Below are 26992 nucleotides of genomic sequence, written 5' to 3'. Positions count from 1 at the left end.
TAGACTCACCCAGTTGCTTCCTATCAAACTGAAGCAGTATGAGGAATATAGGCTAGAAGCTGTTATTTTATAACTGCATTTAGCTTGATATTGGTTGGTTTTATAGCTCGGGATGCTTGATGGGATGAAAATAGGAAAGAGGGATGTATTGTTGTGAAGTGTGAGATGAGTAAAGAGCACTGATGCAGAAACTGACCTCCAGCCACACAAATTGCCTAAATACAGCTATTATTGTTTTATTTCTTAAAAAAATTATAGGTATTAACTACCTACAATTACATAAAAAATATAATATTTAAAAACAAAAGTCATTTATATGCATTAAAATGTATTTATATGCATGCATGCACAGGGCTCTACAGTATGACTGAAAAATACTGCATGCGACTATGAAAAAATATTTAAGAGCACCAGTGCGACTGACCCGATCAGCATATTTGTGTTTGCGCTGAGGGGAGCTTCAAAGGTTTCTCCATGTTTTTGCAACATTGAGTAATGTATTACAGACATATCTCACAAATCCTTTCATAAACAAAGTGTAGAGAGAATGTAAATAAGAGATTCATTGTGCAGTGTAGAGAGCTTTGTTGATTACAATGGAACTTTGTGAGATCGCGATGAACTAAGATGAGTGACAGCTTTTAATGATTTTTAAGGGAGTTTGTAAATGAGATACTGATTTAATACAACAGTTAAGTAAACAAGACGTTAATATTAAGTGACTTGCATTGTCTGACTATAACACTATTGCCTGATTTTGATGTATTTTGTCATCAAAAATAGTTCGAAACAAGTCACAACTAAGCCGCTGCGCATCACAATTCAAACCCATCATTGTTTCGTTTATGGATGAATGGAACGTGCATTTTTAAACAAGTCTAGTGAGTCAATGATTCAATTTCCCATTCATAAAGACACTTGCTTTATCCCTGAATAAATCAGCCATTCGAATGAATCAAATGAATGAATGATTCAGTAATTATTCAGTGACTTGCCGCCACGTACTGGCAGATTTAGTTTAATTTTTAAAGTATCTTTTCAGTTATTTAAATCATTTAATATTTCATAATTTTAGATTTGAAACATTCTCAACATGAATTTATGAATTTGATTGCACTCATGCAACCTCTGAGCCTCATTAAATGTGAAAATGCACCTATTAGCCACTTTTGTGTTCTTCTGTGCCACCTCTGTAGTATAAATTTTGTTAATATTGATTTAATTTGATTCATAACTTATTCTATTTGTTCTTAATCTGTTGTTTCAATTAGAAATTTTAAAAAGCTTATAAAATATAATTTTTACAGATTTGACATAAAAGATGACATACTTTTAATAAAGTTTGAAAAATGCCTTTACAAAGGTAAAAACAAAATTCCCCTGTTTTTGATCAGATTTTTTGATTATTGATTAGAAGGTGCTCCTGAAATTTTTGACTTTTACTACATTTTTAAGTTAGGAAAGAAAAGTAAGCGTAGAGCCCTGATGCATGTATGCGTTTTTGAACACTTATTTATTTATTTGGTATTTGTCTTTATTTGATAGAATATTATGAGAAGTGATGCGTCATGGTTCTTTCACATATGTGCTTCAAAGACAGAATGACGGAGGACTTCTTTTTAAATAAATAAATTGTTGAATAAAGTCGTTAATTTTGTTTAGTTTGCGCACAAAAAAGTATTCTCGTAGTTTCATAACATTACGGTTGAACCACTGATGTCACATGGACTATTTTAACAATGTCCTTACTACTTTTCTGGGCGTCTGTGCAGGGTCAGAAGGCTTTTGATTTAATCAAAAATATCTTAATTTGTGTTCTGAAGATTAACGATGGTCTTGCAGATTTGGAACAACATGAGGCTGAGTAATTAATGACAGAATTTTCATTTTTGGGTGAACTATTTCTTAGCAAAACAACATTTTAAATCTTTCCACATGCTTCCTGGTTGATATTTAGTATGAGGTATAGCTATAAGGTGGTGTTGTTCATCTGTCTTTCATGATTTAAGTAAATGAGAGAAGTGTTATGGACGTTGCAAAGATCAGAGATCAGATTTCAGGTCAGTCACCTCCCCCAAACAAAGACACCTAAATATACATCCATCTTAATTTCTAAAGCAGTTTAATGTCATATTTATGTAAATATTTTTCAGTTTTGCTCTATATTAGCGGTGAGAAATGTCAAAGCCCCCATAAAATAAAACAATACCATCTTCTGGTGGAGTGGGGAGTTAAATTGGATTCCTGCAGCAGGCAGCCATAGTGGCGGGCAGCTGATGAAGGGGAAAATAGGAAGCACTTTGATTACATGTTGCAGCGTCTTTACACAACAATCTCTCCTACACGTATTATTTACATGCCGTTATGCTCTAATCCGCGCTGAAGGATACCTCCGTGATTTCCACCCCTTTCGCTCTCTCCGTATTTCTGTCTCCCTCTCTTTTCAAGGGGAATGTGATTGGTCTCGGTAAGCATTCAGAGATATGCGCTAATGTTTTCTAAGCAGGTCATTTTACAGTGTAAATTGTGAATTACCGATCTCCCAGCACACCCCACATCATTACATCACTCTTTGATTGGGCTTTCCAAATGTGGGTGTATATGTACTTATTATCTAGGCTTGCGTTAAGTGTATGCGCTGTCCTTAAGCAGAGGTAGTTTAAAGAAGCTGCATGTAATCACTGCCTTATTGCTGTTTTGTGTAGCATTTTACCCAAATTATTATATTGAGGAAGAGCTGTGAGCGAGCATTTCTTTGCTTGTTTTCAGGCAGTTATGTCTCAGCCGTTATGTAATTATTATATTTTATAAGAAATATAAAAAATATAATGAAAATCTGACCGTGTTTGTGTTATAATCGGGTCCCCGGTGCATCTAGCAACCCAGAAAATGTGAGAAAGAACAACCCGGTAATTTTTTTGGTAAGTCTTTCTCTGCAAGCTTGTGGAAAAATGAGCCGTTTAGATTTTGCTCCCCCGTGACGTAAAAAGCGGATCTTGTTACAATATTACCACCCGTTAATCTACAAGTTTCCACCCACTCTCCACCACTGTGTTTTTGCAAGTGACAATGGTGTAGCCGTTCTAAAGCCATGGCAAAAGTTCAAGCAAAGTATGCTAACTGTTCTGTTGTTGGCTGCACAGACGAGCACAGAACACTATTTAGAGTCCCAGCATCAGAGGAGACAAGAGAGCGGTGTATTTATTGATTTATTTACTGTATGTTACGCTACTGCCACACAGATCTAATATAAACAGCTGTTTACCTTCACAGACATAACCGACTGTTTTTGTAACTCCTGTGTGTTTTTAACATAAACTTGTGTGTATTTTTACAGTTTAAGTGCAATAAGACATGAAAGATGTTTACATATAGTCCACAAGACCAAAAAATAGCTGAAAACTTTTTGAATTTGAAGATCAAGGTAAATTGTACTTAATTTTCTCCCGGGGAAACATGCAAGTATCTTCTGTTGCTTCTGAAGGGCAGTACTAAATGGAAAAAATGATATTTCAACAAAATAAGATCATCTTCATCCTGTTCAAAAGTTTTCACACCCTGACTCTTAATGCATCGTGTTTCCTTCTGGAGCATCAGTGAATGTTTGAACTTTTTTTAATAGTTGTGTTCGAGTCTCTCAATTGTCCTCACTGTGAAAAGATGCTGGAAAACTAAAGAATCTGCAGGACCTGGAGGATTTTTCTGAAAAACAGTGCTCAATTGAACTGTTCAGAACAAACAAGGGACTCATGAACAGCCATCACAGAACAAAAAAACGTAGTCGTAGATCATCCAGGTAACCACGTACAGTATTAAGAACCAAGGGTTCCCAAACTTTTAAAAAAGGGTTATTTTAATAATTTAAGCTATTCTTCGGTCTTGTGGACTATATGTAACCATCTTTTATGTAAAATATCTTACTCAGGACAGTACTAAATAAAAAATAACATGCATTTTGTATGATCTCTCTTATTTTGTTAAAATTATTCACATTTTCACAGATTCTGCAAGGGGTTCCTAAACTTTTGCATAAAACTGTATAAATTGATATGGCTTTAAAAAGCATTATTCTCTAATGAATCTCTCTAATGACTAATTCACTGAATCACAAATCATTACTTTTGCTCATCACTGACTCGAAAAGCGTTAAAGGGATAGTTCACCCAAAAATGAAAATTCTGTCATTAATTACTCACCCTCATGTCATTCCAAACTCGTAAGACCTTTGTTCATCTTCAGAACTAGATTAAATAAAGATCCTCCACAGACAGCAAAACAACTACCACGTTCAAGGCCCAGAAAAGTAGTAAGGACATCATTAAAATAGTCAATTCTTATAGCCTCATAACATTACAGTTGAACTACTGGTGTCACATGGATCTTAACAATGAAAGGACTACTGTCTTTCTGGGCCTTGAACGTGGTAATTGTGTTGCTGTCCATGCAGGGTCAGAAAGCTCTCAGACTTTAACAAAAATATCTTAATTTGTGTTCCGAAGATGAACAAAGATCTTATGGGTTGGGAATGACATGAGGGTGAGTAATTAATGACAGAATTTTCATTTTTGGGTGATCTGTCCCTTTAAGTGTTCTTTGTGGCCATTCGACAGAAATTATTTTTGTGTTGAAAAACATGATTTTCAGCCAGTCGAATGGGGAACAAATGCAAGTTATCATGATGATTTTGCACAAAATGTTGCAAAAGATTTGAGATGTGAGCACAATGGTCAAACGTTTTTGTTTAGCACAAGTTCACATTAAAAAACATTGGAAAAGCATTGCAGAGGAATATAATAATGCGTTTTGTGAACTGCTACTCGTTGTGTTATGTGTGCGCATGACAGCATGTAGTTAAGCATACACGCATTCGCAACAGAGTATTGTTTCTAATAAATGATATTTTAATTATGAACAACATTAAATTGTATTCTCACTCAGGGGAAATCACTAAAAATGAAGTATGCCCGCTGATATGTTGTTATCTTAAAAACTACAGGCTGAATTTCTCAGCTGACTGCTAGTTGGCAGCGTTACAGAATTTACTGTCCTTCATTTAGTGTCTCCAAGTTGAATTATCAGGGAAGTAAAACAGATTTTCCTTAGTCGTCCCAGTCTATGCTAGTCCTGTGACAAACCTCACCCAGTAGCTTCCCGTAAGCTTGCATGTGGACGTCCAGTGCTACACAAGCTGCTGAATTTGGTACCCGGATCTTTGACCTCACTAGTGTTCTTCCTGTAGTCATTTCATTAAGCCTTAAGAGCCATAAGGGACACTGGCGCAGTGCAGGTGTAATACCGCTCACGTCATGAAGGTAAAGAAATGGTTCATCATCCCTGATATTAATAGGAAAGAGTTTGCAAGTAAGGTGATGCGACTCACCTCTTGGACAGGAATGGCAATGACCAAGGCCTGCATAGAAGACAAAGGGATTGATGTGGTTATAAATTACTCTACGGCGCCACCTAGGCCAGCTGCTTTTCACTTTGTCATCAGGAGAAGGCGATAAAGCAGGAAAATGACCAGAGTCCTCCTTTTTTTTTTTTTTAATACATAAATGAATACGCTATGAGAGCGGTCATTATTTAAGGCATGCAATCGTGTGGGACATGGACTTGACATGTGAAATCTCACAGAATCGCTCTTGTGACCTCCATCTTTACGACCTTCTGTATTTTTCTTCTTGTTCGAGCTGGTATTATTATAATAATGCGTAATATTCACCCACCGATTGTGTTCAAGCCTTGTTGGTCTGCTGAAAAAAGAGCAGCCACCTTTAACAGCCAGTCAGTAAGCAATTTTATAATTGTCCCTGTGAGCTTGTTCTTACCCTATGAAGTTCACAAGTGCCAAAATTGGAGAAGTGCACTTTATGGCTGGATGAGTCGCCTCATCACTCTTTAAAAAAAAGGTTGGGGGAAAAAAAAAAAAACACATCCTGAAAATAAGAGCCCAGAAAATAGAGCCATAAATAATCCAGAGAGCAATGGGTTTTCCTTTAAATAAATACCGATCAGGTTTATGTTGAAAGACAATAGAAAACGTAGCCCAGATATGCAGTTTACAGTATTTATAGCTGTAATATCGCAGTGCCACCACCGTAATTTCATGCCCCAATGAGAATGGCAAGGTCAAAGCAAATGCTTCGACTGAGCATCTGCTAATATGGTGACTCATAAACAGGCTCTGCGTGTATCAGGTGCACCAAATAATACAGTATAATGAAATACAGAATAGCTTTCCATTATTGTTCTTTTTTACGGTGTCGTCATTAGATGTAATTTATGTCTAAAAAAAAAATTCATCTAGCAGCAGGTCGATCTGAAATGGAGGTCCGAGGGGTCATTCCACAGGTTTTGGAAACTGTAATAAATTTCGTGTTTCCTTTTTGTGTCCTTTTCCTTTTATATGTAAAATTCACTCTTGTTGTCCTTCTTTTAAATTGGATCTCAAAGGTCTTTCATTTGTCGTCCCATTTTCTTTGTAATAAAGGCATCAGAGGAGACAAAACAGCTGAGTGAGTCCGAAAACCCGAAAGAAAAGCAAACGCGTTAATGAATTTGCATGCATCTTATTCGGATGCACGCCAGACCCCTTTGTAGTCGCGCGGGGGGCGCTATTTAAGAATTCAAATGACGTTTCGAATATGTACATATTTGTTCATTACGTCCTTAGAAAACGACCCCCTCGTTCCGAGGTGAACTCCCGAAAACGTGAACTTCCTGAAAGCGTCTTTACGGCGAGGTGAGTGGGAGGAAATGAGAGGGGGGCCTCCAAGTCTCATTCGATAGTCTGCCACCATGCAGTCTGGTGTGGTCAGATGAATAGGGAGTCCAGGGACACATTATTGCTTATTGGACAGTACAGGCTGACTGCACCAGCTCAGCACATGGCCATGGCTGCTTCCTGGCACTTTGAATGCCATGCAAGACAGGATGACCAATATTTGCCTTAAATTATTCAACATTTTTCAGGGCCATTTCAACCTCAGCAGAACCTGCCCTTCTTTTAACTTTGACCTCAACCTAGAGATTCCTGCAAGAGAGGAGGCATTTTAATGAAAATTGTGGCGGTGTAAATTTTGTTAATATCGTTCTTGACAAGTAAGGGAGAATATGGTTATATGTAGAGAGATCTGTGTTGTAAATTATGGATCTTAACGTTTTGCTGCTGTGGAAGAGGAAGCTTTATATGATTTATAGCTGAGGTGGTGTTTGAATGAAGTCTCTTGGGCTAAGCAGAACTGACGAAAATACATTAAAAATACAGAAATGGTTTGTTACAATTGAACCATTTTCTATTTTATTGTATTGTAAAATATCATTTATTTATGTGACAGCGAAGCTACATTTTCAAATACAGACATATTATCAATAATTCAACAGTCAAAGAAAAGCAAAAAAAATAATATTATAAATAAACAAGAAATTAATTTAAAAAAGAATAAAATAAGAATAAAAATTAGGGCTGGCAAACGATTAATCACGATTAATCACATACAAAATAAAAGTTTATATAAGTATATATGAATACACACAAATTAATGTGTATATTTAAAAGAAATATGTTTTATTTATATATAATGTAAATTCGATAAAAATGATCATATACATATTCTTGTAAATATTTCTTTATCTGTGTATAAATATATACATAAATGTGTTTGTGTTTATATATACATAATAATTACACGCAGTACACACACATACATTAGGCAAACTCAAACTTTTATTTTTTATTTTGTATTAATTGTTTGCCAGCCCTAATAAAAATAAAAACGAGATTTGCAGATTTGGTATTTATTACTGCTTAATAAAAGTGGCTATTTATTTTGTTATGGATATAAACATATAATTTGTCATAATGGACAACAAGCTTTTCTGTTTTTTTTTTTTTTTTTTTCTATATTTGCACTGTCCCCACTACATTATATATTTTTCATATTTTTTTAATGATATCTTTTTGTCTGTTTATTCAACTTTAACTTTTCTTTAAAAAATTGTACTTTTTTTACACGATTAATTGCTATAATTAAACTCTCACACAGTTATAAATTGAAAGTTTTACTGGAAAAGCATGAAACGCAGCAATAAAACGGCGCGATAAACCATGCATCCCTACCTCTGCTGCGTTCGTGCGCTCCTGTATTGTATTTTGCAGTGTTGTTAGTGTGGCTCTATGAAGTGTGACTGTGATTTCATACCCAGCAGACAGCAGACAGGGCTGAACAGGCTCAGACTCTGTTCTCTGCCAAGCTCCCAGCTCTCTCCGCTCTATTTAAGCACATGTGGCACTGGCATTTGCCACATTTATGATGTGTGTATTACAGCGCAAAAACAGCTTGCTGTCTGCTCTTTAAACAGCTCAATTTGGAGCAAAGCTCAGCCTTTTGGCTCTCTGGCAGGCAGCCGTGCCGTATGAAAGCATGTGGAATAGAGTAGCGCAATGCCCAAGGGGATATCTCCAGTAAACAGAGCAAGAGCGCACGAGAGAGAGACTAAATACGCAATGACAGACGTGACACACTCCAGTCTACTGTGGACAAACAAAGGTCAGAGGGAGTGTGTGTAAGTGTGTGTGTTGTAGGATACAGTAGATTTATTAAATTGATATGTGTAACTTACAGTTTAATAGAAACTGGAGCCTTTTTAAACCATTGGCTCTAAATGGAGATGTTAAAGCATTTGGGTTTTATGTGCCAATTGTAGAGGAAGCCCATAATGTTTTCCCGCTTTTATGTCTTCATTAAATGTCAAAGCACAAGTACATTCGACTAACAGGCTTTTTCCGCCTCTGTCTTTCTTTTTCCTCCAGTCTCTTGTTGCCATCTACTCCATTGCCGCTCTGTTTAGGCCCGCATAGAGTCGCTTAATCAAGACAAGACGCAGACCAATGACTGCGTGCAGTGTTGGAAATAAACCAGTTTTTTTTCCACAAAAGGAAATATTAATATTAGATTTTTTTTCTCCCTCTCCTGTCATTTTCCATCAGGGACCTCTATGCAATTTAATCACCACTAAAATCATTAAAAAAGATCTGAAGATTAAATTATATTGGCATTTGCAAAATTATGTAATACATTTACATTACAATGAAGAAATTAAAATAATGCATTTTATCTGTCTGGGGTTCCGCTGAGCTCTACCTGGGGAAATATAGCGGAAGGAAATGGACAGGCTCTGTTCTTGAGATCTGACTGTAATGGAGAGGAGCTCAGAGCTTTGGACCTCCAGAGCTGCTTCTCCTGGTATATGTCTGCCGCCTATAGTGCTATTAACCTAGTTTAGCAAGAGTTTTAACGTTTAGATCTGTTTGCAGGTTGTATAGGACAGTTGTAACCACACACTTACACTTGAATCACCACTTTTTTACTCTCATAGTGCACTGTTTTTCTAGCAACTTCTAGAGTTTTCAGGCGCTTTCATTCAATTTTGCCTTCAATCTTGTGAGTGATTCTTGAGTTCTTGAGATTCTTGAGTGAAAGGTTACAAATAGCAGAAAAAATGTTCAAAAAATGTTTAGTTTCACCAATATTTTACTAAAAAATTAGTTCACTCCAAAATTAAAATTTTCTCATAAAATACTCCCATGTCATCCAAGATTTTCATGTCTTACTTCAGCCAAAAAGAAATGAAGGTTTTTGAGGAAAACATTCCAGGATTTTTCTCCATATAGTGGACTTCAATGGGAGCCAAAGGGTTGAAAATCCAAATTGCAGTTTCAGTGCAGCTTCAAAGAGCTTTACACGATCCAAGCTGAGGAATAAAGGTCTTATCTAGCAAGCGATCGCTCATTAAATAAAATAAATAAATAAAAATGTATATACCTTTTAACCACAAATGCTCTGCGTCCACGACTTCACACATTGTGTAATCACATTGGAAAGGTCACATGCGACGTAGGCGGAAGCCAATCCAGTGTTTACAAAGTGGACTTCAATGGGGACCAAAAGGTTAAAGGTCCAAATTGCAGTTTCAGTGGAGCTTCAAAGGGTTCCACTGAAAGACTAAGTCAAGTGCCCTTTACAAAAAAAGGTAAAACAACAATGTCGGATGATTTAGAAGTTTTCGCCCTACCCTACCTTTATAAACCGAAGTAAACAGACAAAGAACTAACCATACGTGACCTTTCCAATGTGGTTACATAAGGCGTGAAGTTGTAGACGTGCATCACAGAGCTAGTGCAAGATGGTCATTTGTGGTTAAAAAGTATATAAAGTTTTAATTTTTTTTTAGAAAATGACAGTATCGCTAGATAAGGCCCTTATTTGTTTGTTTTCCTTAAAAACCTTAATTTCTTTTCGACTGATGAAAGAAAGACATGAACATCTTGGATGACATGGGGTGTAAGTAAATTATCAGGAAATTTGAAGTCTGGAGTGGACTAATTCTTTAAAATAAATTAAGTTTTCTAAAAATACCAGATGATTTCATTACAATTTGTGTTGAGGAATAATAAAAGTGACCAAAAATATACACACAATTACTTTAGAAATAAAATATAGAAATTACGTACAAATTCACATGTTTTTTTTATGTATTTTTAATGGAATTTTACAGTGTTAATGTGTTTAATGTCATACCGTGTTTTTTCCACGTAGGTCTGACTGATGAAGAGGTCGAGCTGGCCATCCAGCGGTCCGGTAGTACAGATGAGCCGCTGACTGTCGCCGTTCCCGGACCTGCACACATCGCCCACCCTGTTCCACTGGCCCCATACAGTGAGTATTACCATAGTCGCTTTTGCTAGGATAGGTGGTCTACCCTGTAACCCCTCCGCTCGTCCACCCACTGTATGTTTTTGCGGCCCTGCGCTCCTTAAACATGACTCGTCTAGCCTAGTAGATTTTCTCTACCAAATGGTGCGTGACTATATTAAATGAGTCCTCCAATCTCCTCTGTGCTCCTGTAATCCTGTTTAAACCTTCACCCATACATCAATTGAAAACAGGGCAACTGCTTGGAATACCTTGGAATATGGTGCTGATATTTTTATAAGCGTCTGAACATAACTATTATCTTAAGCGAGTGGTTTTCAAAGGAAATGAGTGGCGGAGAACATCCCATTTGCGTAGGCACGTAATTAATTTCGGCACGGCCTTGCGATATGATGTTCGCGCCATTACGACGATCTCTGGTTGGTTGGCCTACCGAGGGCCTTTCTGCAGCCTGTATCTTTATTACCTCCACGGGTTATGAGCTCCAGGCCGGCCGCTGATTTACCAATCCTGAATGAAGTTCGCATAATGCTTAACCTGTATGACAATGATTCCAGATGTATTCCACCCTCATTTATTGCCACCCTGTCCTTGACTCCCCGCCATCTCATGTTTTGTAATGAAAGCGATGTTGATGGGATGGCCATGTAGTTAGGCTTCAGCCCCACTAGAGTGGGGGTTTTATATCAAAACGGCTATGAGAGAATGGCATAATGAGGGGAGAGTGAGGAGATCTTCGCGGGGGTCAGGTTTGAAAGAGGGGGTCCCTCTCTTTGATGTCCTTGTTATGGGGACGATGCGTCTGGACCCGCATCCATCTCTGTCGAAGTAATGGATACTCTGATCTCTATTTTCAAGCGGCAGAAGGACAGTAGGGCCTTTTCTGAACCCAATAAATTTGAACGGAGATTGGAAAAAAGGGGAATGGAGGCCATGCTCACACCTTAAGTGACCAAATAAAAAGCAGGAGTGGAAAGTAGAGGTGGAGGGGCTACCCATGTGGAAGAAGGACCTCCGTTTGGACCTCGAGTTGAAGTAGGAGATCGGTCAGGGCCGCCAGCTAAGCTCAAGGACTCTGAAATCGCCCAAGCTGCCTTCATGCGTGTCCTGCACGCCATGTTCCCGCAAGGACACTTCAGTTAATGTGTTGTTTACCGTTGATACAAAAAGTGACGTTGTCAGAAGTTCTTAAAATGGAAGTTTTAGGAAGTTGCAGGTTTGATGATGTTTTTGATGTACTTTCTGGTGTAGAATGTCACCTTCATTCAGCAGAACTAAGCTGCAGTCTTCATACAGGTTTGATCCTGTGAGTGACAAGGCACTGATTCTTGAGTAGTTCATGGGAGAAGAAGAGGGCTGGGTAAAAAAAAAAAAAAAAAAAAAAAAAAAAATAGATTTCTTGATTTTAATCAATTCTCATTTTTTGCGAAACAATATTGATTTCTCAGTCCTGAGAATCAATTAGTCTAGCCTGTTTTCAGTTAATGAACAGAACATTGTAGCACACTTCCCATCCAATAAATTGCAATAAGCTTTGTGCTTATGAAACAAGTCTCAGATTTCATATTCTGTCAATTTTATTAGTATTTAAACAATAAATGCCATTTTGGAGATATTTAATGTGGAGTGACAGTCGCTTTAATGCCTCTGTTTAACAAAAGCGGCAATGTAAAGCGCACGTGAACTGATCGTCTCTTCTGCTTTAGTACAGGTTTCAACATGAAATAAACATGAATGAACATCTGAAGATATGTTAACAGAAAGAGCACAACTTACCGAAATCCGTATCCTGTCTCATGTAATTACACAATCAGTGTTGCAGCTGTGCAAAGACATCAATATAAAAGCTTGTTAACAATGTCACTTAACATCACATTTACCTTTATGAGAAAAAATATATTCAGAGACCATAAACTCAGCTAGAAAAATTAACTCTAGAGGGGAGCAATTGTCTAAAAATATAACGTTTATTATAATTTTTGCTGTTCTTCAAGTCCATCAAGTTTTTATGGCAGCCACCATTCAAATCTTTTTGTTTTTTAAAAAAGTGAATTGGAGTAGAAAAATGATTATGTAACTAACTTTATTATTTAAAAAAAAACTTTTTCCATTGAGTGTATTGCACGCATTTGTATACAAATCAGTTAATTTTAACCTTAAAACTCTCATGTATATTTTACAGCATTACTTGAGAGGTTTTTTTTTTTCCTTGAGAAAATATGAGATGTACTATACCTGATATCTATTAAAAAAAATTGATAATTGAAAGTCAAGTCGAATTGAATCGTGAAATTTGTGTCAAAGCCCAGCCCTTGTTAAAAGTGTAGATATATTGTGAATTTACATCAGAATTATTTTGAAGCAATCTCTTCTATGTCATGACTTAAAATAAGGAAAATATCTAAAAGTGCTCAACGATTTCCTTACAATTTGTGTTAAGTAATAATGACAAAAATCAAAAATATAAAAGTCAAAAGTATATGCACAATTACTTTATATGTGAAATTATATATAAACTTTATTTTTTATTTTAATATATGCTTCATGTATCTGTATGTTCCACTATGTTGTTTTATTTTCATCAGCACTTTAAACATGGTGTAGGAATAGTACACAATAATTTAATACAAGAGAAAATAAAACGATGCGTTTGTGTACAGAACAGTCTAGTGATCTAGTGTAAAATCGACTATTATAAAAACTAATGGCAGGTAAAACTGTGCTACATTTTTTTATTTTTTATTTTTTATTTTTTGTCCCGGACATATTTTATTGGACTGTCCCGCTTTTAATATATGTAGAAAACTCACTCAGTTATTTAGTATAATTTTGCCAGGAAAAGTTTTAGAATTTTTATAATATGTTAATGTAAAAAATATGTTATACTTGTATTGTTTTTGCCATGAAAATAGCCTAAGATGCTGACATGGCATTACATAAATAAAAAAAAAATACTACTACTACTGCTACGTTTTTTTTTGTTTTTTTTTTGTCCCATGTCTCAAGAATCATTGCCAGATTTTATTTGGGTCTCCCTAATAGACCTGTAATATAATTAATCAGATAAAAACTGCTTGTTCAGTTGCGCATAAAAAAATGAAAAAGTACTATTGCTTTGCTAGTCTATTAGAGAGCTTGTCTATTTGTATTCAGTAGAGCAGATTCAAACAAATTACAGTAACACACCTGTTCCGCAGACCTCGCTATGTTACAAAATGGAGCATTTTGTATCTGACATGTTGACCTGCCAGAGCCAGGCTTGCTTTAATTACTTCTCTGTTTGGTGTGCCGTTAAACATTTGCATGATAATTTCTCCCTCCTTTCTGCTGGCTGAGCCTTGCCAGATTGCCTCAGCGTGAATCAGCGGCTGCTCTTGCTTTCAGAAGCTGGTTAAAGCCTAACTTAAAAACTGAAGTGTACTATTTTTTTTTTTATTTTCTCATGTTCAGGCTTAATATGCCAACTATACGTTAGCCATTATTAAGTGGTTTCTCTGAAAAGGCAGTTTTAAAAGATTGCTTGTTTGTTTGAGGTTCTAACCAGCCTAACACATTGGCTCAGCCAATGGCGTGAGATTGAGGCGGGTCTATGTATTTGGTCAACCAATTGCTCTGTATTTTCCTAATACCTATTCATTTTCTGATATCAGAGCGGTTCAACATTCACTTTTTAATCATCATACCGCTCCAAATGTTGACGTGTTTTCAGTATCTTTAAAGCTGTTTGCAGGGCACCTGTCGGGTCTCGCTAAAGAAAACAAAAGCATTTTTATTTTATCTGTTTTTTAATCTGCGCTGCACTTTTTTTCTGCTTTTTTTCTGCCTTCTGCCAGGTCAACTGTCTCTCTCTGAGAATGAGTGTGAGGGGTGAAGAGAGACTCTTTGATGTGGGCTTTCATTTCCTGATAGTACTCGCTGTGCTTATGCGACATTCACACCCCATCTCACCGCTAGTGAGCACTTGTACGAGGTCTGAGCAGAAACCGTACGAGTGATCTTCTAAACGATTCTCATTTCCATTTCTTCAAGATCACAATTACACTTAACAGAGCTTTTTCCCCTAAAATATTGTAAGCGGGAGTTTCCGTTAAGCTCAGTCATAGCTGATGCAGTTGCTCATGTTCTGTTTTACAGTAATGTGGTACTTAATCTAAAAGTTCAGATCTAGTTTACGCTTCCACAGCCTTGTGTCAGAATTGTTTTTTTTTTTTCCCCCTTTCCTTCTAGGAACAAGAGCACCAATTCATATAGACTTATTTACGCTATAAACTTTAGTCACTGTAGGCACTTTTTTTAACAGTTTGACGTAAACAAAAAAGCTTTGAAGGGGTAGATGTATAGGCAGTACGTAGTGCGGTCTCAAAGTCTAGTTTTTGTTATCTTGTGGAAATTTAGATGTATAATACTACAAAACATTTTCATCTAAATATTTACACTTTTAAAAAAAAAAAAGTAGCATGGGTATGTTTGTACCAATAGCCAACAATACATTGCATGGGTCAAAATGATGATTTTATGGCAAAAATCATTAGGATATTAAGTAAAGATTATGTTCCATGAATACGTTTTGTAAATTTCTTATCGTAAATATATGAAAATTAAATTTTTGATTAGTAATATGTATTACTAAGAACTTCATTTCAACTTTAAATGTGATTTTTCTCAATATTTAATTTAATATTTAGATTTTTTTCAACCACAGATTCCAGATTTTCAAATAGCGTTATCTGTCCTATCCTAACAAACCATGTATTAATGGAAAGCATATGTACAGGGGTTGGACAATGAAACTGAAACACTGGCCAATATAGTGTTGGAGGTTTCATGGCTATATTTATGCAGCCTGGTGGCCAGTCTTTACTGATCGCACATTCCACTAATAAGAGCAGAGTGTGAAGGTTGACTTTGTGCACCCAATAGCTCAAACATTGTACCCTGAAGGTGGTGCCGTGTATTAGGATGATAATGCACCAATACACACAGCAAGACTGGTGACAAGAGTGATTTGATGAACATGAAAGTAAAGTTAAACATCTCCCATGGCCTGCACAGTCACCAGATCTGAATATTATTGAGCCACTTTGGGGTGTTTTGGAGGAGCGAGTCAGGAAATGTTTTCATACACCAACATCACATAGTGACCTGGCCACTGTTCTGCGAAAGGAATGGCTCAAAATCCTTCTGGCTACTGTGCAGGACTTGTATTTGTCATTCCCAAGATGAAATAATGCTGTATTGGCTGCAAAAGGAGGCCAAACGGCATACTAATTGTGGTCTAAAGCCAGGTGTTTCAGTTTCACTGTCCAACCCCTGTATAAATCTCAATATAAAAAAAAATGACCCTTATGACTGGTTATGTGGTCCATATTATATATAAAATATATTTGATAAAATATCTGTTGCTATCTGTCTTTTTTAAATCAGCCATTTTGACCAAACACTTGCAGAGTTTAATATTAGTTGTTATATTATTAAATTATTATAGAAATAAACACAAGAAGACTATTTTTCTTTTTTGTACAGCAGTGTTAACCTACATACGTCACCCTGAGCCACAAAACCAGTCATAAGGGTCAAGGGTGAATTTTGAAAAATTCATTGATGTATGGTTTGTTATTATATGACAATACTTGACGGAGATACGACTATCTGAATGTCTGGAATCTGAGGGTGCAAAAAAATCAAAATACTGAGAAAATTGCCTTTTAAGTTATCCAAATGAAATTCTTAGCAATCCGTATTACAAATCAAAAATTAAGTCTTGATATATTTAAGGTAGGAAATTTACAAAATATCTTCATGGAACATAATCTTTACTTAAAATCATAATGATTTTTGGCGTAAATAAAAAAAACGATAATTTTGACCTATACATTGTATTGTTGGATATTGCTACAAATATACCTGTGCTACTTGAGACTTGTTTTGTGGTCCAGGGTCACACATATTATTAATGTATTATTATAAATTATTAATATTATTATTAAAATGGACACTTTATACTGATTCACAGAAATGATCTGGGTTACCGGCACCATCTTAAGCAAAAAATTAATACAAGAATGATTTAATGAGTGAATTGCACAAAAACTCTTCTTGTGTCAAAATTAGGCCATTGGTTATACTGTATTTCTGTACACCACAGTTTTGTTTCGTTCGTGTCAAATTAAATATGACATCTAGCAGAAGGCCCACAACAGCTTTCCCAGGGTTGGACTAATAGATGGGCTTGTTGTATTTGTCTCTGCAGGTCCCCCAGGTTACAGATGGAGAGACTACAGCGCCCTGGCTGTCATCCTGGCAGGAATAGCCTTTGGCTTCCATCATCTCTACCGGGTACGTGCCACCAATAGCCTATTTCTCAAAACGTGTTTATTATTCGGAGAACTCAAGCTTTTCCCTGCATTCTACCTTTGTGTGTTTCTTACATTGATGTCGTGTAAATCACTGTGGTTACTGTCCAGCGTCATCGGAATGAGCTCATCTCAACTCGTAGATCTTTCTTTGTTTTCCCTTTCGGAAAAACCCAGCAGCAGTACTCTTACTGCTTTCCAGTACAATCACAGCTTGATTTTGTACGTGGGCACGGATGGGTGCGTGGGCCCTCAGGCCCCGTCGAGTAAGGGAGAGACCCTGTTTCTCGGTGACAGTAAACCCACACTGCTCACAGGGGCATGTGGACTCCATTACTTTGTTTTATAAGAGAAAGGAAATGGAGCAGTGGCCTTTAAGAGAGCATTTACAATGACACCGTATGGAACTCCCATGATGTCATGATTAGGAACGCATGTTTAGCTTTCTAAGCTTCCGTCTGCACTTGGCTGCTCGGCTCTCGGCACACGCGGTCTATAAAGCCAGTCTCCATCTCCAGTAGCCCACATGACTGCTCTTACTAATGTAGTGAGCCAAACTTATGTCATTTTAACAGAAAAAGTCAGATTTTCCTTTGACACGCGTCAGTGTTTTATAATCTGAAACTGTAGCTTGTGCAGTACTTAAAGTGATGTTTTGAGAGTGTGACTTCAACTCTCATTTTTAACAACTTTCATTTTCACTCATTCTCATTACTGGTGCTGGCTCAGGAAGTTATTACTGTTATTGTTGCCGTCTCATTGTTCCTATTATTATTTGAACAAATCCCTAAACCTTGGGGTTTGTTTAAATAGTAATAGTAAAATACCCCAGGTATTAAACGTGTGGTTTACTAGCACATAACTCATACTCCTGCTCTATTAAATATGAATAAAATAAATAATAAATACATTTTATTATAATAAATAGTAATGTTTTTTTTGTTTTTTTTTTCAGCAAGGAAACATTAGATTGATCAAAAGTGACAGTAAAGATTTTGATGATGTTACAAAAAATGTAATTAAATGTTCTTTGGAACTTTCTATTAATCAGAATAATACTGAGGGGGGAGAAAAAAATAAATAGTTCACCCAAAAATGACAATTCTGTCATAAATTACTCGCCCTCATGTCATTCCAAGCCTGTACCTTCATTCATCTTCAGAACACAAATTAAGATGTTTTTGATGAAATCCGAGAGTTTTCGTACCCTGCATAGACAGCAGTGCAACTGACAAGTTCAAGGCCCAGAAAGGTAGTAAGGACATGGACTTAAAATAGTCCATGTGACATCAGCACTGCAAAAAAGCTTCTCTTGTATCATCAGATTTCCAAAAATGCTTATCTTACTTAGTTTTTGTCTTTTTTCTAGTCAAAGTATAAAAAAATTATTAACTCACGATGCGTTTACTAGATAAGCAAAATGACAGGATCTTTCAGTCATTCTACAGAAATGTCCACTTTTGGTATGACAAAATGTCTTAAAATGTAAACAACTAAAATTATCTTAAAAACATCTTTTAAAACAAGAGTATTTTTCTTACCCCGCTGGCAGATAATTTTACACAGAAGCATCGGTTGAAATTGTTGAATAAAGTTGTTATTTTTGTTTTCTTTACACACAAAAAGTATTCTTGTTGCTTCATAAAATTATGCTTGAACCACTGATGTCACATGGACTATTTTAACAATGTCCTTACTACCTTTTTGGGCCTTGAACATTGTAGTTGCATTGATGTCTATGCAGGGTCAGAAAGCTCTCAGATTTCATCAAAAATATCTTAATTTGTGTTCGAAGATGAACAAAGGTCTTACGGTTTTGGAACGATATGAGGGTGAGTCATTTCATTTTCAGGCGAACTATCCCAGCATCTATTTAGGATGATAGTAAAAAAAATTTCTAGATCATCAAATCTGCTTATTAGAATGAAATCCGGAGTAATGGCTGAAAATGCTGAAAATTCCAACAATGCCTTTACAGAAATAAATTACGTTTTAAATATATTAAAATAAAGAAGTTATTTTAATTTGTATTCATTTTTCACAATATTACTACATCTACTGTATTTGATACAGCACGAGTATATTTGTAGCAATAGCCAAATATACATTGTATGGGTCAAAATGATACATTTTTCTTTTATGCCAAAAATCATTAGGATATTAAGTAAAGATCATGTTCCATGAAGATATTTTGTAAATATCCTACCATAAATGTATCAAAACGTAATTTTTGATTAGTAGTATGTATTGCTAAGTACTTGGACAACTTTAACGGTGAATTTCTCAATATTTTGATTTTTTGCACCCTCATATTCCAGATTTTCAAATAGTAGTATGTTGTCCTATCATACCGAACCATACATCAACGGAGGCTTATTTATTCGGCTTTCCTATGATGAATAAATCTCAATTTAAAAAAATTGACCCTTATGACTGTTTTTTTGGTCCAGGATCACAAATATGATCAAAATTCTTTCAAAAACATTAAAACAATCGTTCCAACCCTAAACTTTTGAATAGTAGTGATTACTGATGAGCCATGAGCAAATTTACTAAAAAATTGTATAAAAGACTTTTAACTGACAGACAAAAAAATGCGCAAAAAAATAGACATGATTAGTGATGAAAATATAGTAGAGACTTTGATGTGCGTTCTTTGTCTAGAAATGTTCTAGAAGCATACAAAAAACCACTCGAAACACTTTAGCAACCAAGCAGCCTTGGCAACTGTTCTTGATACTCTTAGCATTATTAAATTGATTTTTGTGCAGGCATAAGCACTCACATTTTCTTCAGAAACTGCAAAAATGTAACTCTGCGTAACTCTCCTTGCTCGCTCGTTTCTCACTTTCGTTCTGTCTGTCTCTCACTCACACACAAACAGTTTGTGGTTCTCCAGTCCCCCGCGTGCGTCTCTGCTGTTCGAAGGATCTGTGCCCATGGCTGGAGGTGCTGTTCCCTGGTGCGAGAGCTCTCGCTGCTGTCATGTCAGAGGAGCGGCTCACCGGTGCCACCATATGCCCCGGCCTCCTCCTCCACTTTATTTATGCTATAGAGCACATTGTAAACAGCGCTCACAGCAGCTCTCTTATTAACTACCCTGGTGTTGACACTCATTCTGATTTTTTCAACTTAAAAGTGTTTATTACTTATGCCGGTGTCAACAACGGTTGCGCCGCTGTGAAAACCTGTTAGGGCCAACTGTTTTCCAGACGGAGAGCCTCCATACGCACATTACGCTTTACAGCACCCAGCTATTCACCAAATGCCATGTTAATCTCCCCGTCTATGCGCTGGTTGTTTGTCTGGGGAAACAAATCGACGCGTGCGTTCGGAAATAAAACAGCGCTGGCGTGAGAAAAGGCAGCTAGTGGAAGCGCTAGCCGTCTGACCTTTGCCGTTTATTCTCAGTGTTTGGAGATGTTGTTCTACAAGGCTTAAACTCTGACAAGCAATTGTCCTCAGAAGGTGACATGTTCAAATGGAGAAGCCAGCCTGTGGGCTAAAAGACTTAATGATGTTGAACCCAGAGTCATGCCCCGATGCTTAATTCTTGGCCTCTGTGTCAGCCATTGAGGCAAATTGCTCTGGATGAAGTGAGAAAACCACAAGACTTTTGAGAGGGATTTAAAAAAAACAAAAGGTCTTGTTTTTTTCAGCATGAATGCAGGCCTATTAATCATAATTCATATAATGATGTTTTATCTGCTGTTGCCAAACACAATACTGAACTTCGTACTGTGAAATCAAGCACAAAGACTAGTATTGTTTGGATTTTCTCCTTCTTCTTTTTATTTTTTCTTCTCTTTGTTTAATGTCCTGTTCTACTGATATTGTACTGTATTTATTAAAACATGCTGTCTTTATCTAGTCTCAAATATTGCTTTAACAAGTCAGATTCATTCAAATGAATCACTTCCATTTAGTTTCAAAAAAAGATTTAGCCAGTCTCTGCTTGTCATTTGTTGAACAAATGATGTTCTTCATTTTCAGCTATATGAATTAGGGTGTATTCTAGTGTTTCTGAGATTTGTATTTTATTTGTTCAAGATTATTGCCTAATTATGATCCTTCAAAAACCCTCATTGTTTGTGTTCTAGAAAAAAATAACTCTGATAACAATAAAATAAAATTAAATAAGAAATGATATACAGTACAATTCAAAATTTTGGGGTCACTATTATTACTTTTATTAAGCATAGAAAAATGAATTGATCAAAAGTGACAGTACAGGCATTTATAATGTTGCAGAAGATTTAAATAAATATAGTTATTTTTTTCTTTTCTATCCAGAAAAAAGTTCACATTTTTCACAAAAATATTAAGCAGCTGTTCTCAACACTGATAAATAAAACGTTTTTGAGCACCAAATCAGCGTATTACAATAAATGCTAAAGGATCATGTGATGCTGAAGACTGCAGTAATGGCTACTGAAAATTCAACTTTGCATCACAGGAATAAATTACATTTTAAAATAAAAAAAGACAATTTAGGGATTTTAAATTGTAAAAAATATATACATATTTTACAGTATTTTGATGATAATTATACAAAATATTTTTGAGCACCAAATTAGCATATTACAACAAATGCTAAAGGATCACGTGATGCTGAATGCTGCAGTAATGGCTGCTGAAAATTCAACTTTGCATCAAAGGAATAAATTACATTTTAAAATATAGAAAATACAATGTAAGTATTTTAAGTTGTAAAAAAAAATTCACAATATTTCGATAATAATACAAAATATGTTTGAGCACCAAATCAGCATATTACAATAAATGCTAAAGGATCGTGTGATGCTGAAGACTGCAGTAATGGCTGCTGAAAATTCAACTTTGCATCACAATTCAAAATTCAAAGAAAATTCAAAATAGGTATTTTAAATTGTAAAAAATATTTCACAAAATTTTGATAACACAAAATGTTTTTGAGCACAGAATCATGTCACGCTAAAGACTGAAGTAATTGCTGCAACTTTTAAAATATAGTAAATAGTTAAATTGTAAAAATATTTCACAGTATTTCTTATTGAACAAATGTTGTAAAGCTCTGAAAAACAAATCATGAGATTTTATGAATACATGAGGCCTCCAGTGAGGGTTTTAGTTGAGTTTTGGTTTGCCTACGCTAACACTAATAGATTAGCCCTTTGTCTATTTGTCGACAGAGCGCGTCCTGGTCCGCTGGCCTGTTTTCCCTGTTCCTGAGTGGAATTCTAATAGCGTGCCGTGTTTTTAATTGCAGAAATACATCCTTCCCCTCATTATGGGCAGCAAAGAGGACAAGAAGCATCTGCAGCGGATCGAGAGCAACATCGCGGATATGAGTGGCACGCTGACACAGACAGGTGAAGATTAATATCTTCATCACTTTTTCCTCCTTAACATTTTCCTTCATTTATCTGTCGCCAAAATCTGCTCACATTTTACAAATGACGGTCCTGTCATTTTGCTTTAATTTGAAATTGCTTGTTTACTGTCAGCTCAGCTTCAATTAATTACGTTTCGCTGAAAAGCTCTTAACCTCAGAATATTAATGAGGGGAAGAGGAATGACAGCGTTTCTCTTTTTTTTTTTTTGCCTTCTTAACTGCATGGCAAGAAAGTTCATTTTAATTTTCGGCGTAGTGGTGTGGCTCCCCCGGTTGGGCCCGGAGCCGCTGGTGATTAAGTGTGTGGTGACAGGTGCGTCTCCCGCCTTGGACAGGTGAGGAATCTCAGCTAGGCTGTCAGAGAGGGATGCCTCTCCTCCTCTATCCTCCCCCTCTCTTTACCCACTACGCAGCCGGTGTAATTAAACATCCCGGCAACCATGAAAGCGGGACACTTCCCGAAGAAACTTTGTCTCGTTAGTGCCGCAGTCGACTTGCAGCTGGGTGGCTCCTTGTGTGTACTGTAAATGACAATTCACTCTTGCGATGTTTTATTTATTTTTTTATTCTAAAGAAAGACAGTTAAGGACAACGGATGCCATTTATTTTCTTACAGTTTTTGCAAAGCAACACACTGATATTCCTCCGGTTCAGGTTATGTTTCACAGTTAATTTAAACTGTAATTTCAGATTTAGCTGTGCTTATTTATGTATTTATTTATTTTAATCTATTTGTTATATCTATTTGTGATATCTAAAGTTCAAGACAAAATAGACTATAAACAGACAAGTTAGAGAAGTTTTACATGCTGAAATGCAATTGGTCTCTTTGTTGTCTGTTTGCATATTTAATGAATGGTTTTGTCTTCTTTACATTTAACCATTAGAAAAGGGGTGCACCAGCATTTAAATTTTTTGTCTAATACGAATAAGCTGATAATTCTCAATAACAGTATGAAAATTATTTGTTATTTTAATTATTTATAGGGCTTAAAGCAAAAATAAGTTATTTTGGAAGTTGCTTTAGGCATCACAACATTATAATGTACAGTATTAAAAATGGATGTTCATTTTGAGTTTTGTAAAGATAACATTTAACTTTAAGTGAACATTAGAGGTAATTTTATAGACGCCCCTTTCTGCCACTGAATAAAAAATAAAAAAAACGGTGATTATGACTTTTTATCTCACAATTCTGACTTTTTTTCCCCAAATTGTGAGATACAGTTATAAAGTCAGAATTGCGAGAAAGTCAGAATTGTGAGATTAAAAAAATGCAATTGCGAGTTAAAAAGTCAGAATTGCATTACTTTACAGAATTACTTAATTATTTGAGTTTATATTCCGAAATTCTGACTTTATAACTCGCAATTGTGAGTTATCTCACAATTCAGAGAAAAAAAAGTCAGAGTTGCGCGATGTAAACTCGCAATTGCGAAAAATGCAGAATTGTGAGATAAGGAGTCACAATTACCTTTTTTAATTTTTATTCAGCGGCGGAAATGGGCTTCCATGTAATTTTGAGGACCAAATTTCACCTTTTTTTTTTAAGATTAAAGCCCTTTATTCCTGGGAGGCATACATCCAAAAAACAATTATTTTATTTTATTTTATTATGAAGCAAAGTTTCCTACACCATTGTTCAGTGCTACAGTAAAATGCATTTTATAAAAATTCTAATTTTGCGTGTTATTACATTTAATTTCACTTGTAAATTTTCAGCATAATTTGAGTGTAATGAGCTCAGTACTGTTAAAAAAATGCCTCCAGCTGCCCAAACACATTTCTGTTACAAAAACTTCTATGTGTTTCTTCTCAGTCTAATACCATGTAAACATCTGTTGATATAGAACACAGTCTATAAAGGTGAAACAGTACATGCAAAGCAGACACTCTTTCCATATCATAAAGAGACAAAAGACTTCTTGTTAAATATGAAATAGACTTTGTCAGAGTATGCTTGCCCTTTAGGTATATTGATATTTGCCTTAAAACCATGGAAATGATTTGGATCTGTGCGTGGACATATCTATGCATCTTCTGTTATGCATATGGTATTGTTTTCCTTATCCAGGGGATCAAAATAAGCAAATTTGGGGCATATAGGATAAAGGTGAGTGATTTTAGTCAGCTGCATCTCTGCATTACATTGCCCGTTGCCCAGTTTTTGGTTTGGGGAGGGTTACTGAGGCCAGTCGATTGTGAGCCATTGCGTGCAAGCTTGATGTGGGTTTCTTTATCTGATTATCAAATGAGCCTCTTCATTGCCATTTTGGTTCATATATGCAAAAAAACCCTCCTTTGTGTTTGGCTGCCTGTCTGGTCCTCATTTTGTTTGGTTTTTAGCAGGATTCCTGTTTTGTTTAGCGTCACATTCAGATTCAGATGATAAGAGTATTTATATTGTTCTGGACTGAAGCTGCTTTTCATATTTCCTTTGTGAAACACTTGTTCCTGACAATCTTTTTTTCGCCCCCCCTCTCTCCCTCCTTCCCTCCGCCACTCTCGTTTTCTCCTGGAAGAGCCGTACCTACCCCCAGTCACTCAGTCAGTCACGCCGCTGATCTAATTTGCTGTGGCTGCAGTAGCCAAGTTGCTATTGTAGTTAATGACTGTTTCAGTTAACAGTTTGGGAGAGGGTTGCAATTACGGAGTGAGTTTCCCCCTCTTCTCACAACGTGAGTAATAGCAAGTGACTGCCGCTCTTGCCAATTGCCCGCACTCCTTTGTTAAAGTTCATGTATTTCTCTAGTGCCAAGTATGCTGGAATGATGTATTCTTTTGAATGTGGCTCCATTACTCCTGCAGCCTTTGAGTGTAGGCCTTGACTCCCATTATGATTTCCCAACAACTTTCCACACGCAATTAATGAACAGGTCTTGGAAGCATTTTGTGACACGCGCGCGCTCGCGCTCGTGCTGGCTGTAATGGAATTGTGCTAGCTGCTTGGTCTCTTTGTCTACGGAGAGCATATTGGTGACCAGCTGGCCAATAAAGGCTCAGACAGGCCCGGACATATGCAGTGTACATTATATTGAGGTATTTACTGAATAATTTACGCTATACACACTGTCTGCCTCCTCACGGCAGCTGCAAAGCCACTTGCAGGATCTCAAATTCACCCAATTGTTTTCTCCAAAGAGAACGTTTGTGGAAACCCGAGCCATGCTAAATGGAGGCATTATTTCTTGTGTTTTGAGTATGAAGCGAGTGTTTGTGGGTTTAGAGGTCTGGTGCAGTTGCTGCTCGTTCTCAGTATAATATTGTTGGAATTGCTATTGACGTAAGCTCTGGTGGCATTCCTTCTCAGAACACATTTGCTTCATTTTGTTCAGATGTTTTTATACATGGTTATATTTCAAAGATCACAGAAAATGATGGGTAAAAAAGGATGGAATGAAGTTGAAGGCAATGTTATGAACTGATTTCAAACCTTAATCGCCCACTTGAGCACCATGGCTTAATATAATCTCTAACCATGTACTTCTACAGAATATTTGAAAACAGTATCATTCACCCAAAAATGAAAATTCTGTCATTACTTACCCTCATATCATTCCAAACCCATAAGACCTTCATCTTCGGAATACATATTAGGATATTTTTGGTGAGCTTTCTGACCCTGCATAGACAGCAACGCAGCTGACACGTTCAAGGCCCAGAAAGGTAGTAGGAACATCGGTATAATAGTCCATGTGACATTGGTTGTTCCAACACATTGTTGTGAAGCTATGAGAATACTTTTTGTGTGCACAGAAAACAAACATTTTAGTCAACATTTTCTTCTTTTTTATGTCAGTCTTCAACGCGCATTCAAATGAGTACCATGCCGCATGCGTGTGGTGTTGCTGACGCAGGAGCTGGCGTTCTGATGTAGAATGTCCATCTCTCTTAGTTCATCGTCTGTATGTTCTGGTTTAACTAAGTAGAACTATGCAAAAAAAAAATTGCAAGTCATCCTGTTTTATGTACAGTGTGCATCATCTTCTGCTTGTAAACAAGGCACAGTGCATCTGGGTTCTACGTCAGAAAGCCAGCTGGTACTGTCATGAACGCATGTCAAAGACTGACACGGAAGAGAAGAAATTGCTGAATAAAGTCTATTTTTGTTTTCTTTGCGCAGAAATAGTATTCTCTTAGCTTCATAAAATTAAGGTTGAACCACTGATGTTACATAGACTAGTTTAACAATACTTTCTACCTTTCTGGGCCTTGAACGTGTTAGTTGCATTGCTGTGCTGTACATGTGCGTCCTGCAAAATATCTCCTTTTGTGTTCCACAGAGATAAAAAAAAATCTCACTAGTTTGGAACAACATGAAAGGAAATGATGGTAAAAATGTATTTTTTTCAGTTAATTCTTTCTTTAAATATGTTTTGGAGAAAGTTAAAGGGATAGTTCACCCAAAAATGAAAAGTAGCCTATTATTTACTTACCCTCCAGGCATCCTATGTGTATATTCCTTCTTTCAGATGAATCCAATCATAGTTATGTTAAAGGGGTCAACGGATGCAAAGTTCACTTTTACATGTTGTTTGAACATTAATGTG

The 26992-nt window shown here is 36.4% G+C and overlaps 1 protein-coding gene and 1 long non-coding RNA gene across 2 annotated transcripts in view; one reads left to right on the top strand and one right to left on the bottom strand.

Moving 5' to 3' along the window:
• LOC127154673 (uncharacterized) overlaps positions 1–8254 on the bottom strand; it is a 41948-nt gene extending 33694 nt beyond the window's left edge. Inside the window, exon 1 of the long non-coding RNA XR_007825507.1 lies at positions 8120–8254. This is a non-coding gene — a long non-coding RNA (uncharacterized LOC127154673). The remainder of the gene's footprint in view (positions 1–8119) is intronic.
• The window catches only part of pex14 (peroxisomal biogenesis factor 14), an 84163-nt gene that overhangs the window by 39468 nt on the left and 17703 nt on the right, over positions 1–26992 (top strand). Inside the window, exons 4-6 of the mRNA XM_051096359.1 lie at positions 10599–10718; positions 16966–17051; positions 22317–22419. Coding sequence (XP_050952316.1) covers positions 10599–10718; positions 16966–17051; positions 22317–22419 — 309 coding nt within the window. The remainder of the gene's footprint in view (positions 1–10598; positions 10719–16965; positions 17052–22316; positions 22420–26992) is intronic.

Source organism: Labeo rohita, chromosome 23, assembly GCF_022985175.1.
Source record: "Labeo rohita strain BAU-BD-2019 chromosome 23, IGBB_LRoh.1.0, whole genome shotgun sequence".
In the NCBI taxonomy this organism is placed as follows: Eukaryota; Metazoa; Chordata; class Actinopteri; order Cypriniformes; family Cyprinidae; genus Labeo; species Labeo rohita.
This window is presented reverse-complemented; position numbering and strand designations above follow the sequence as displayed.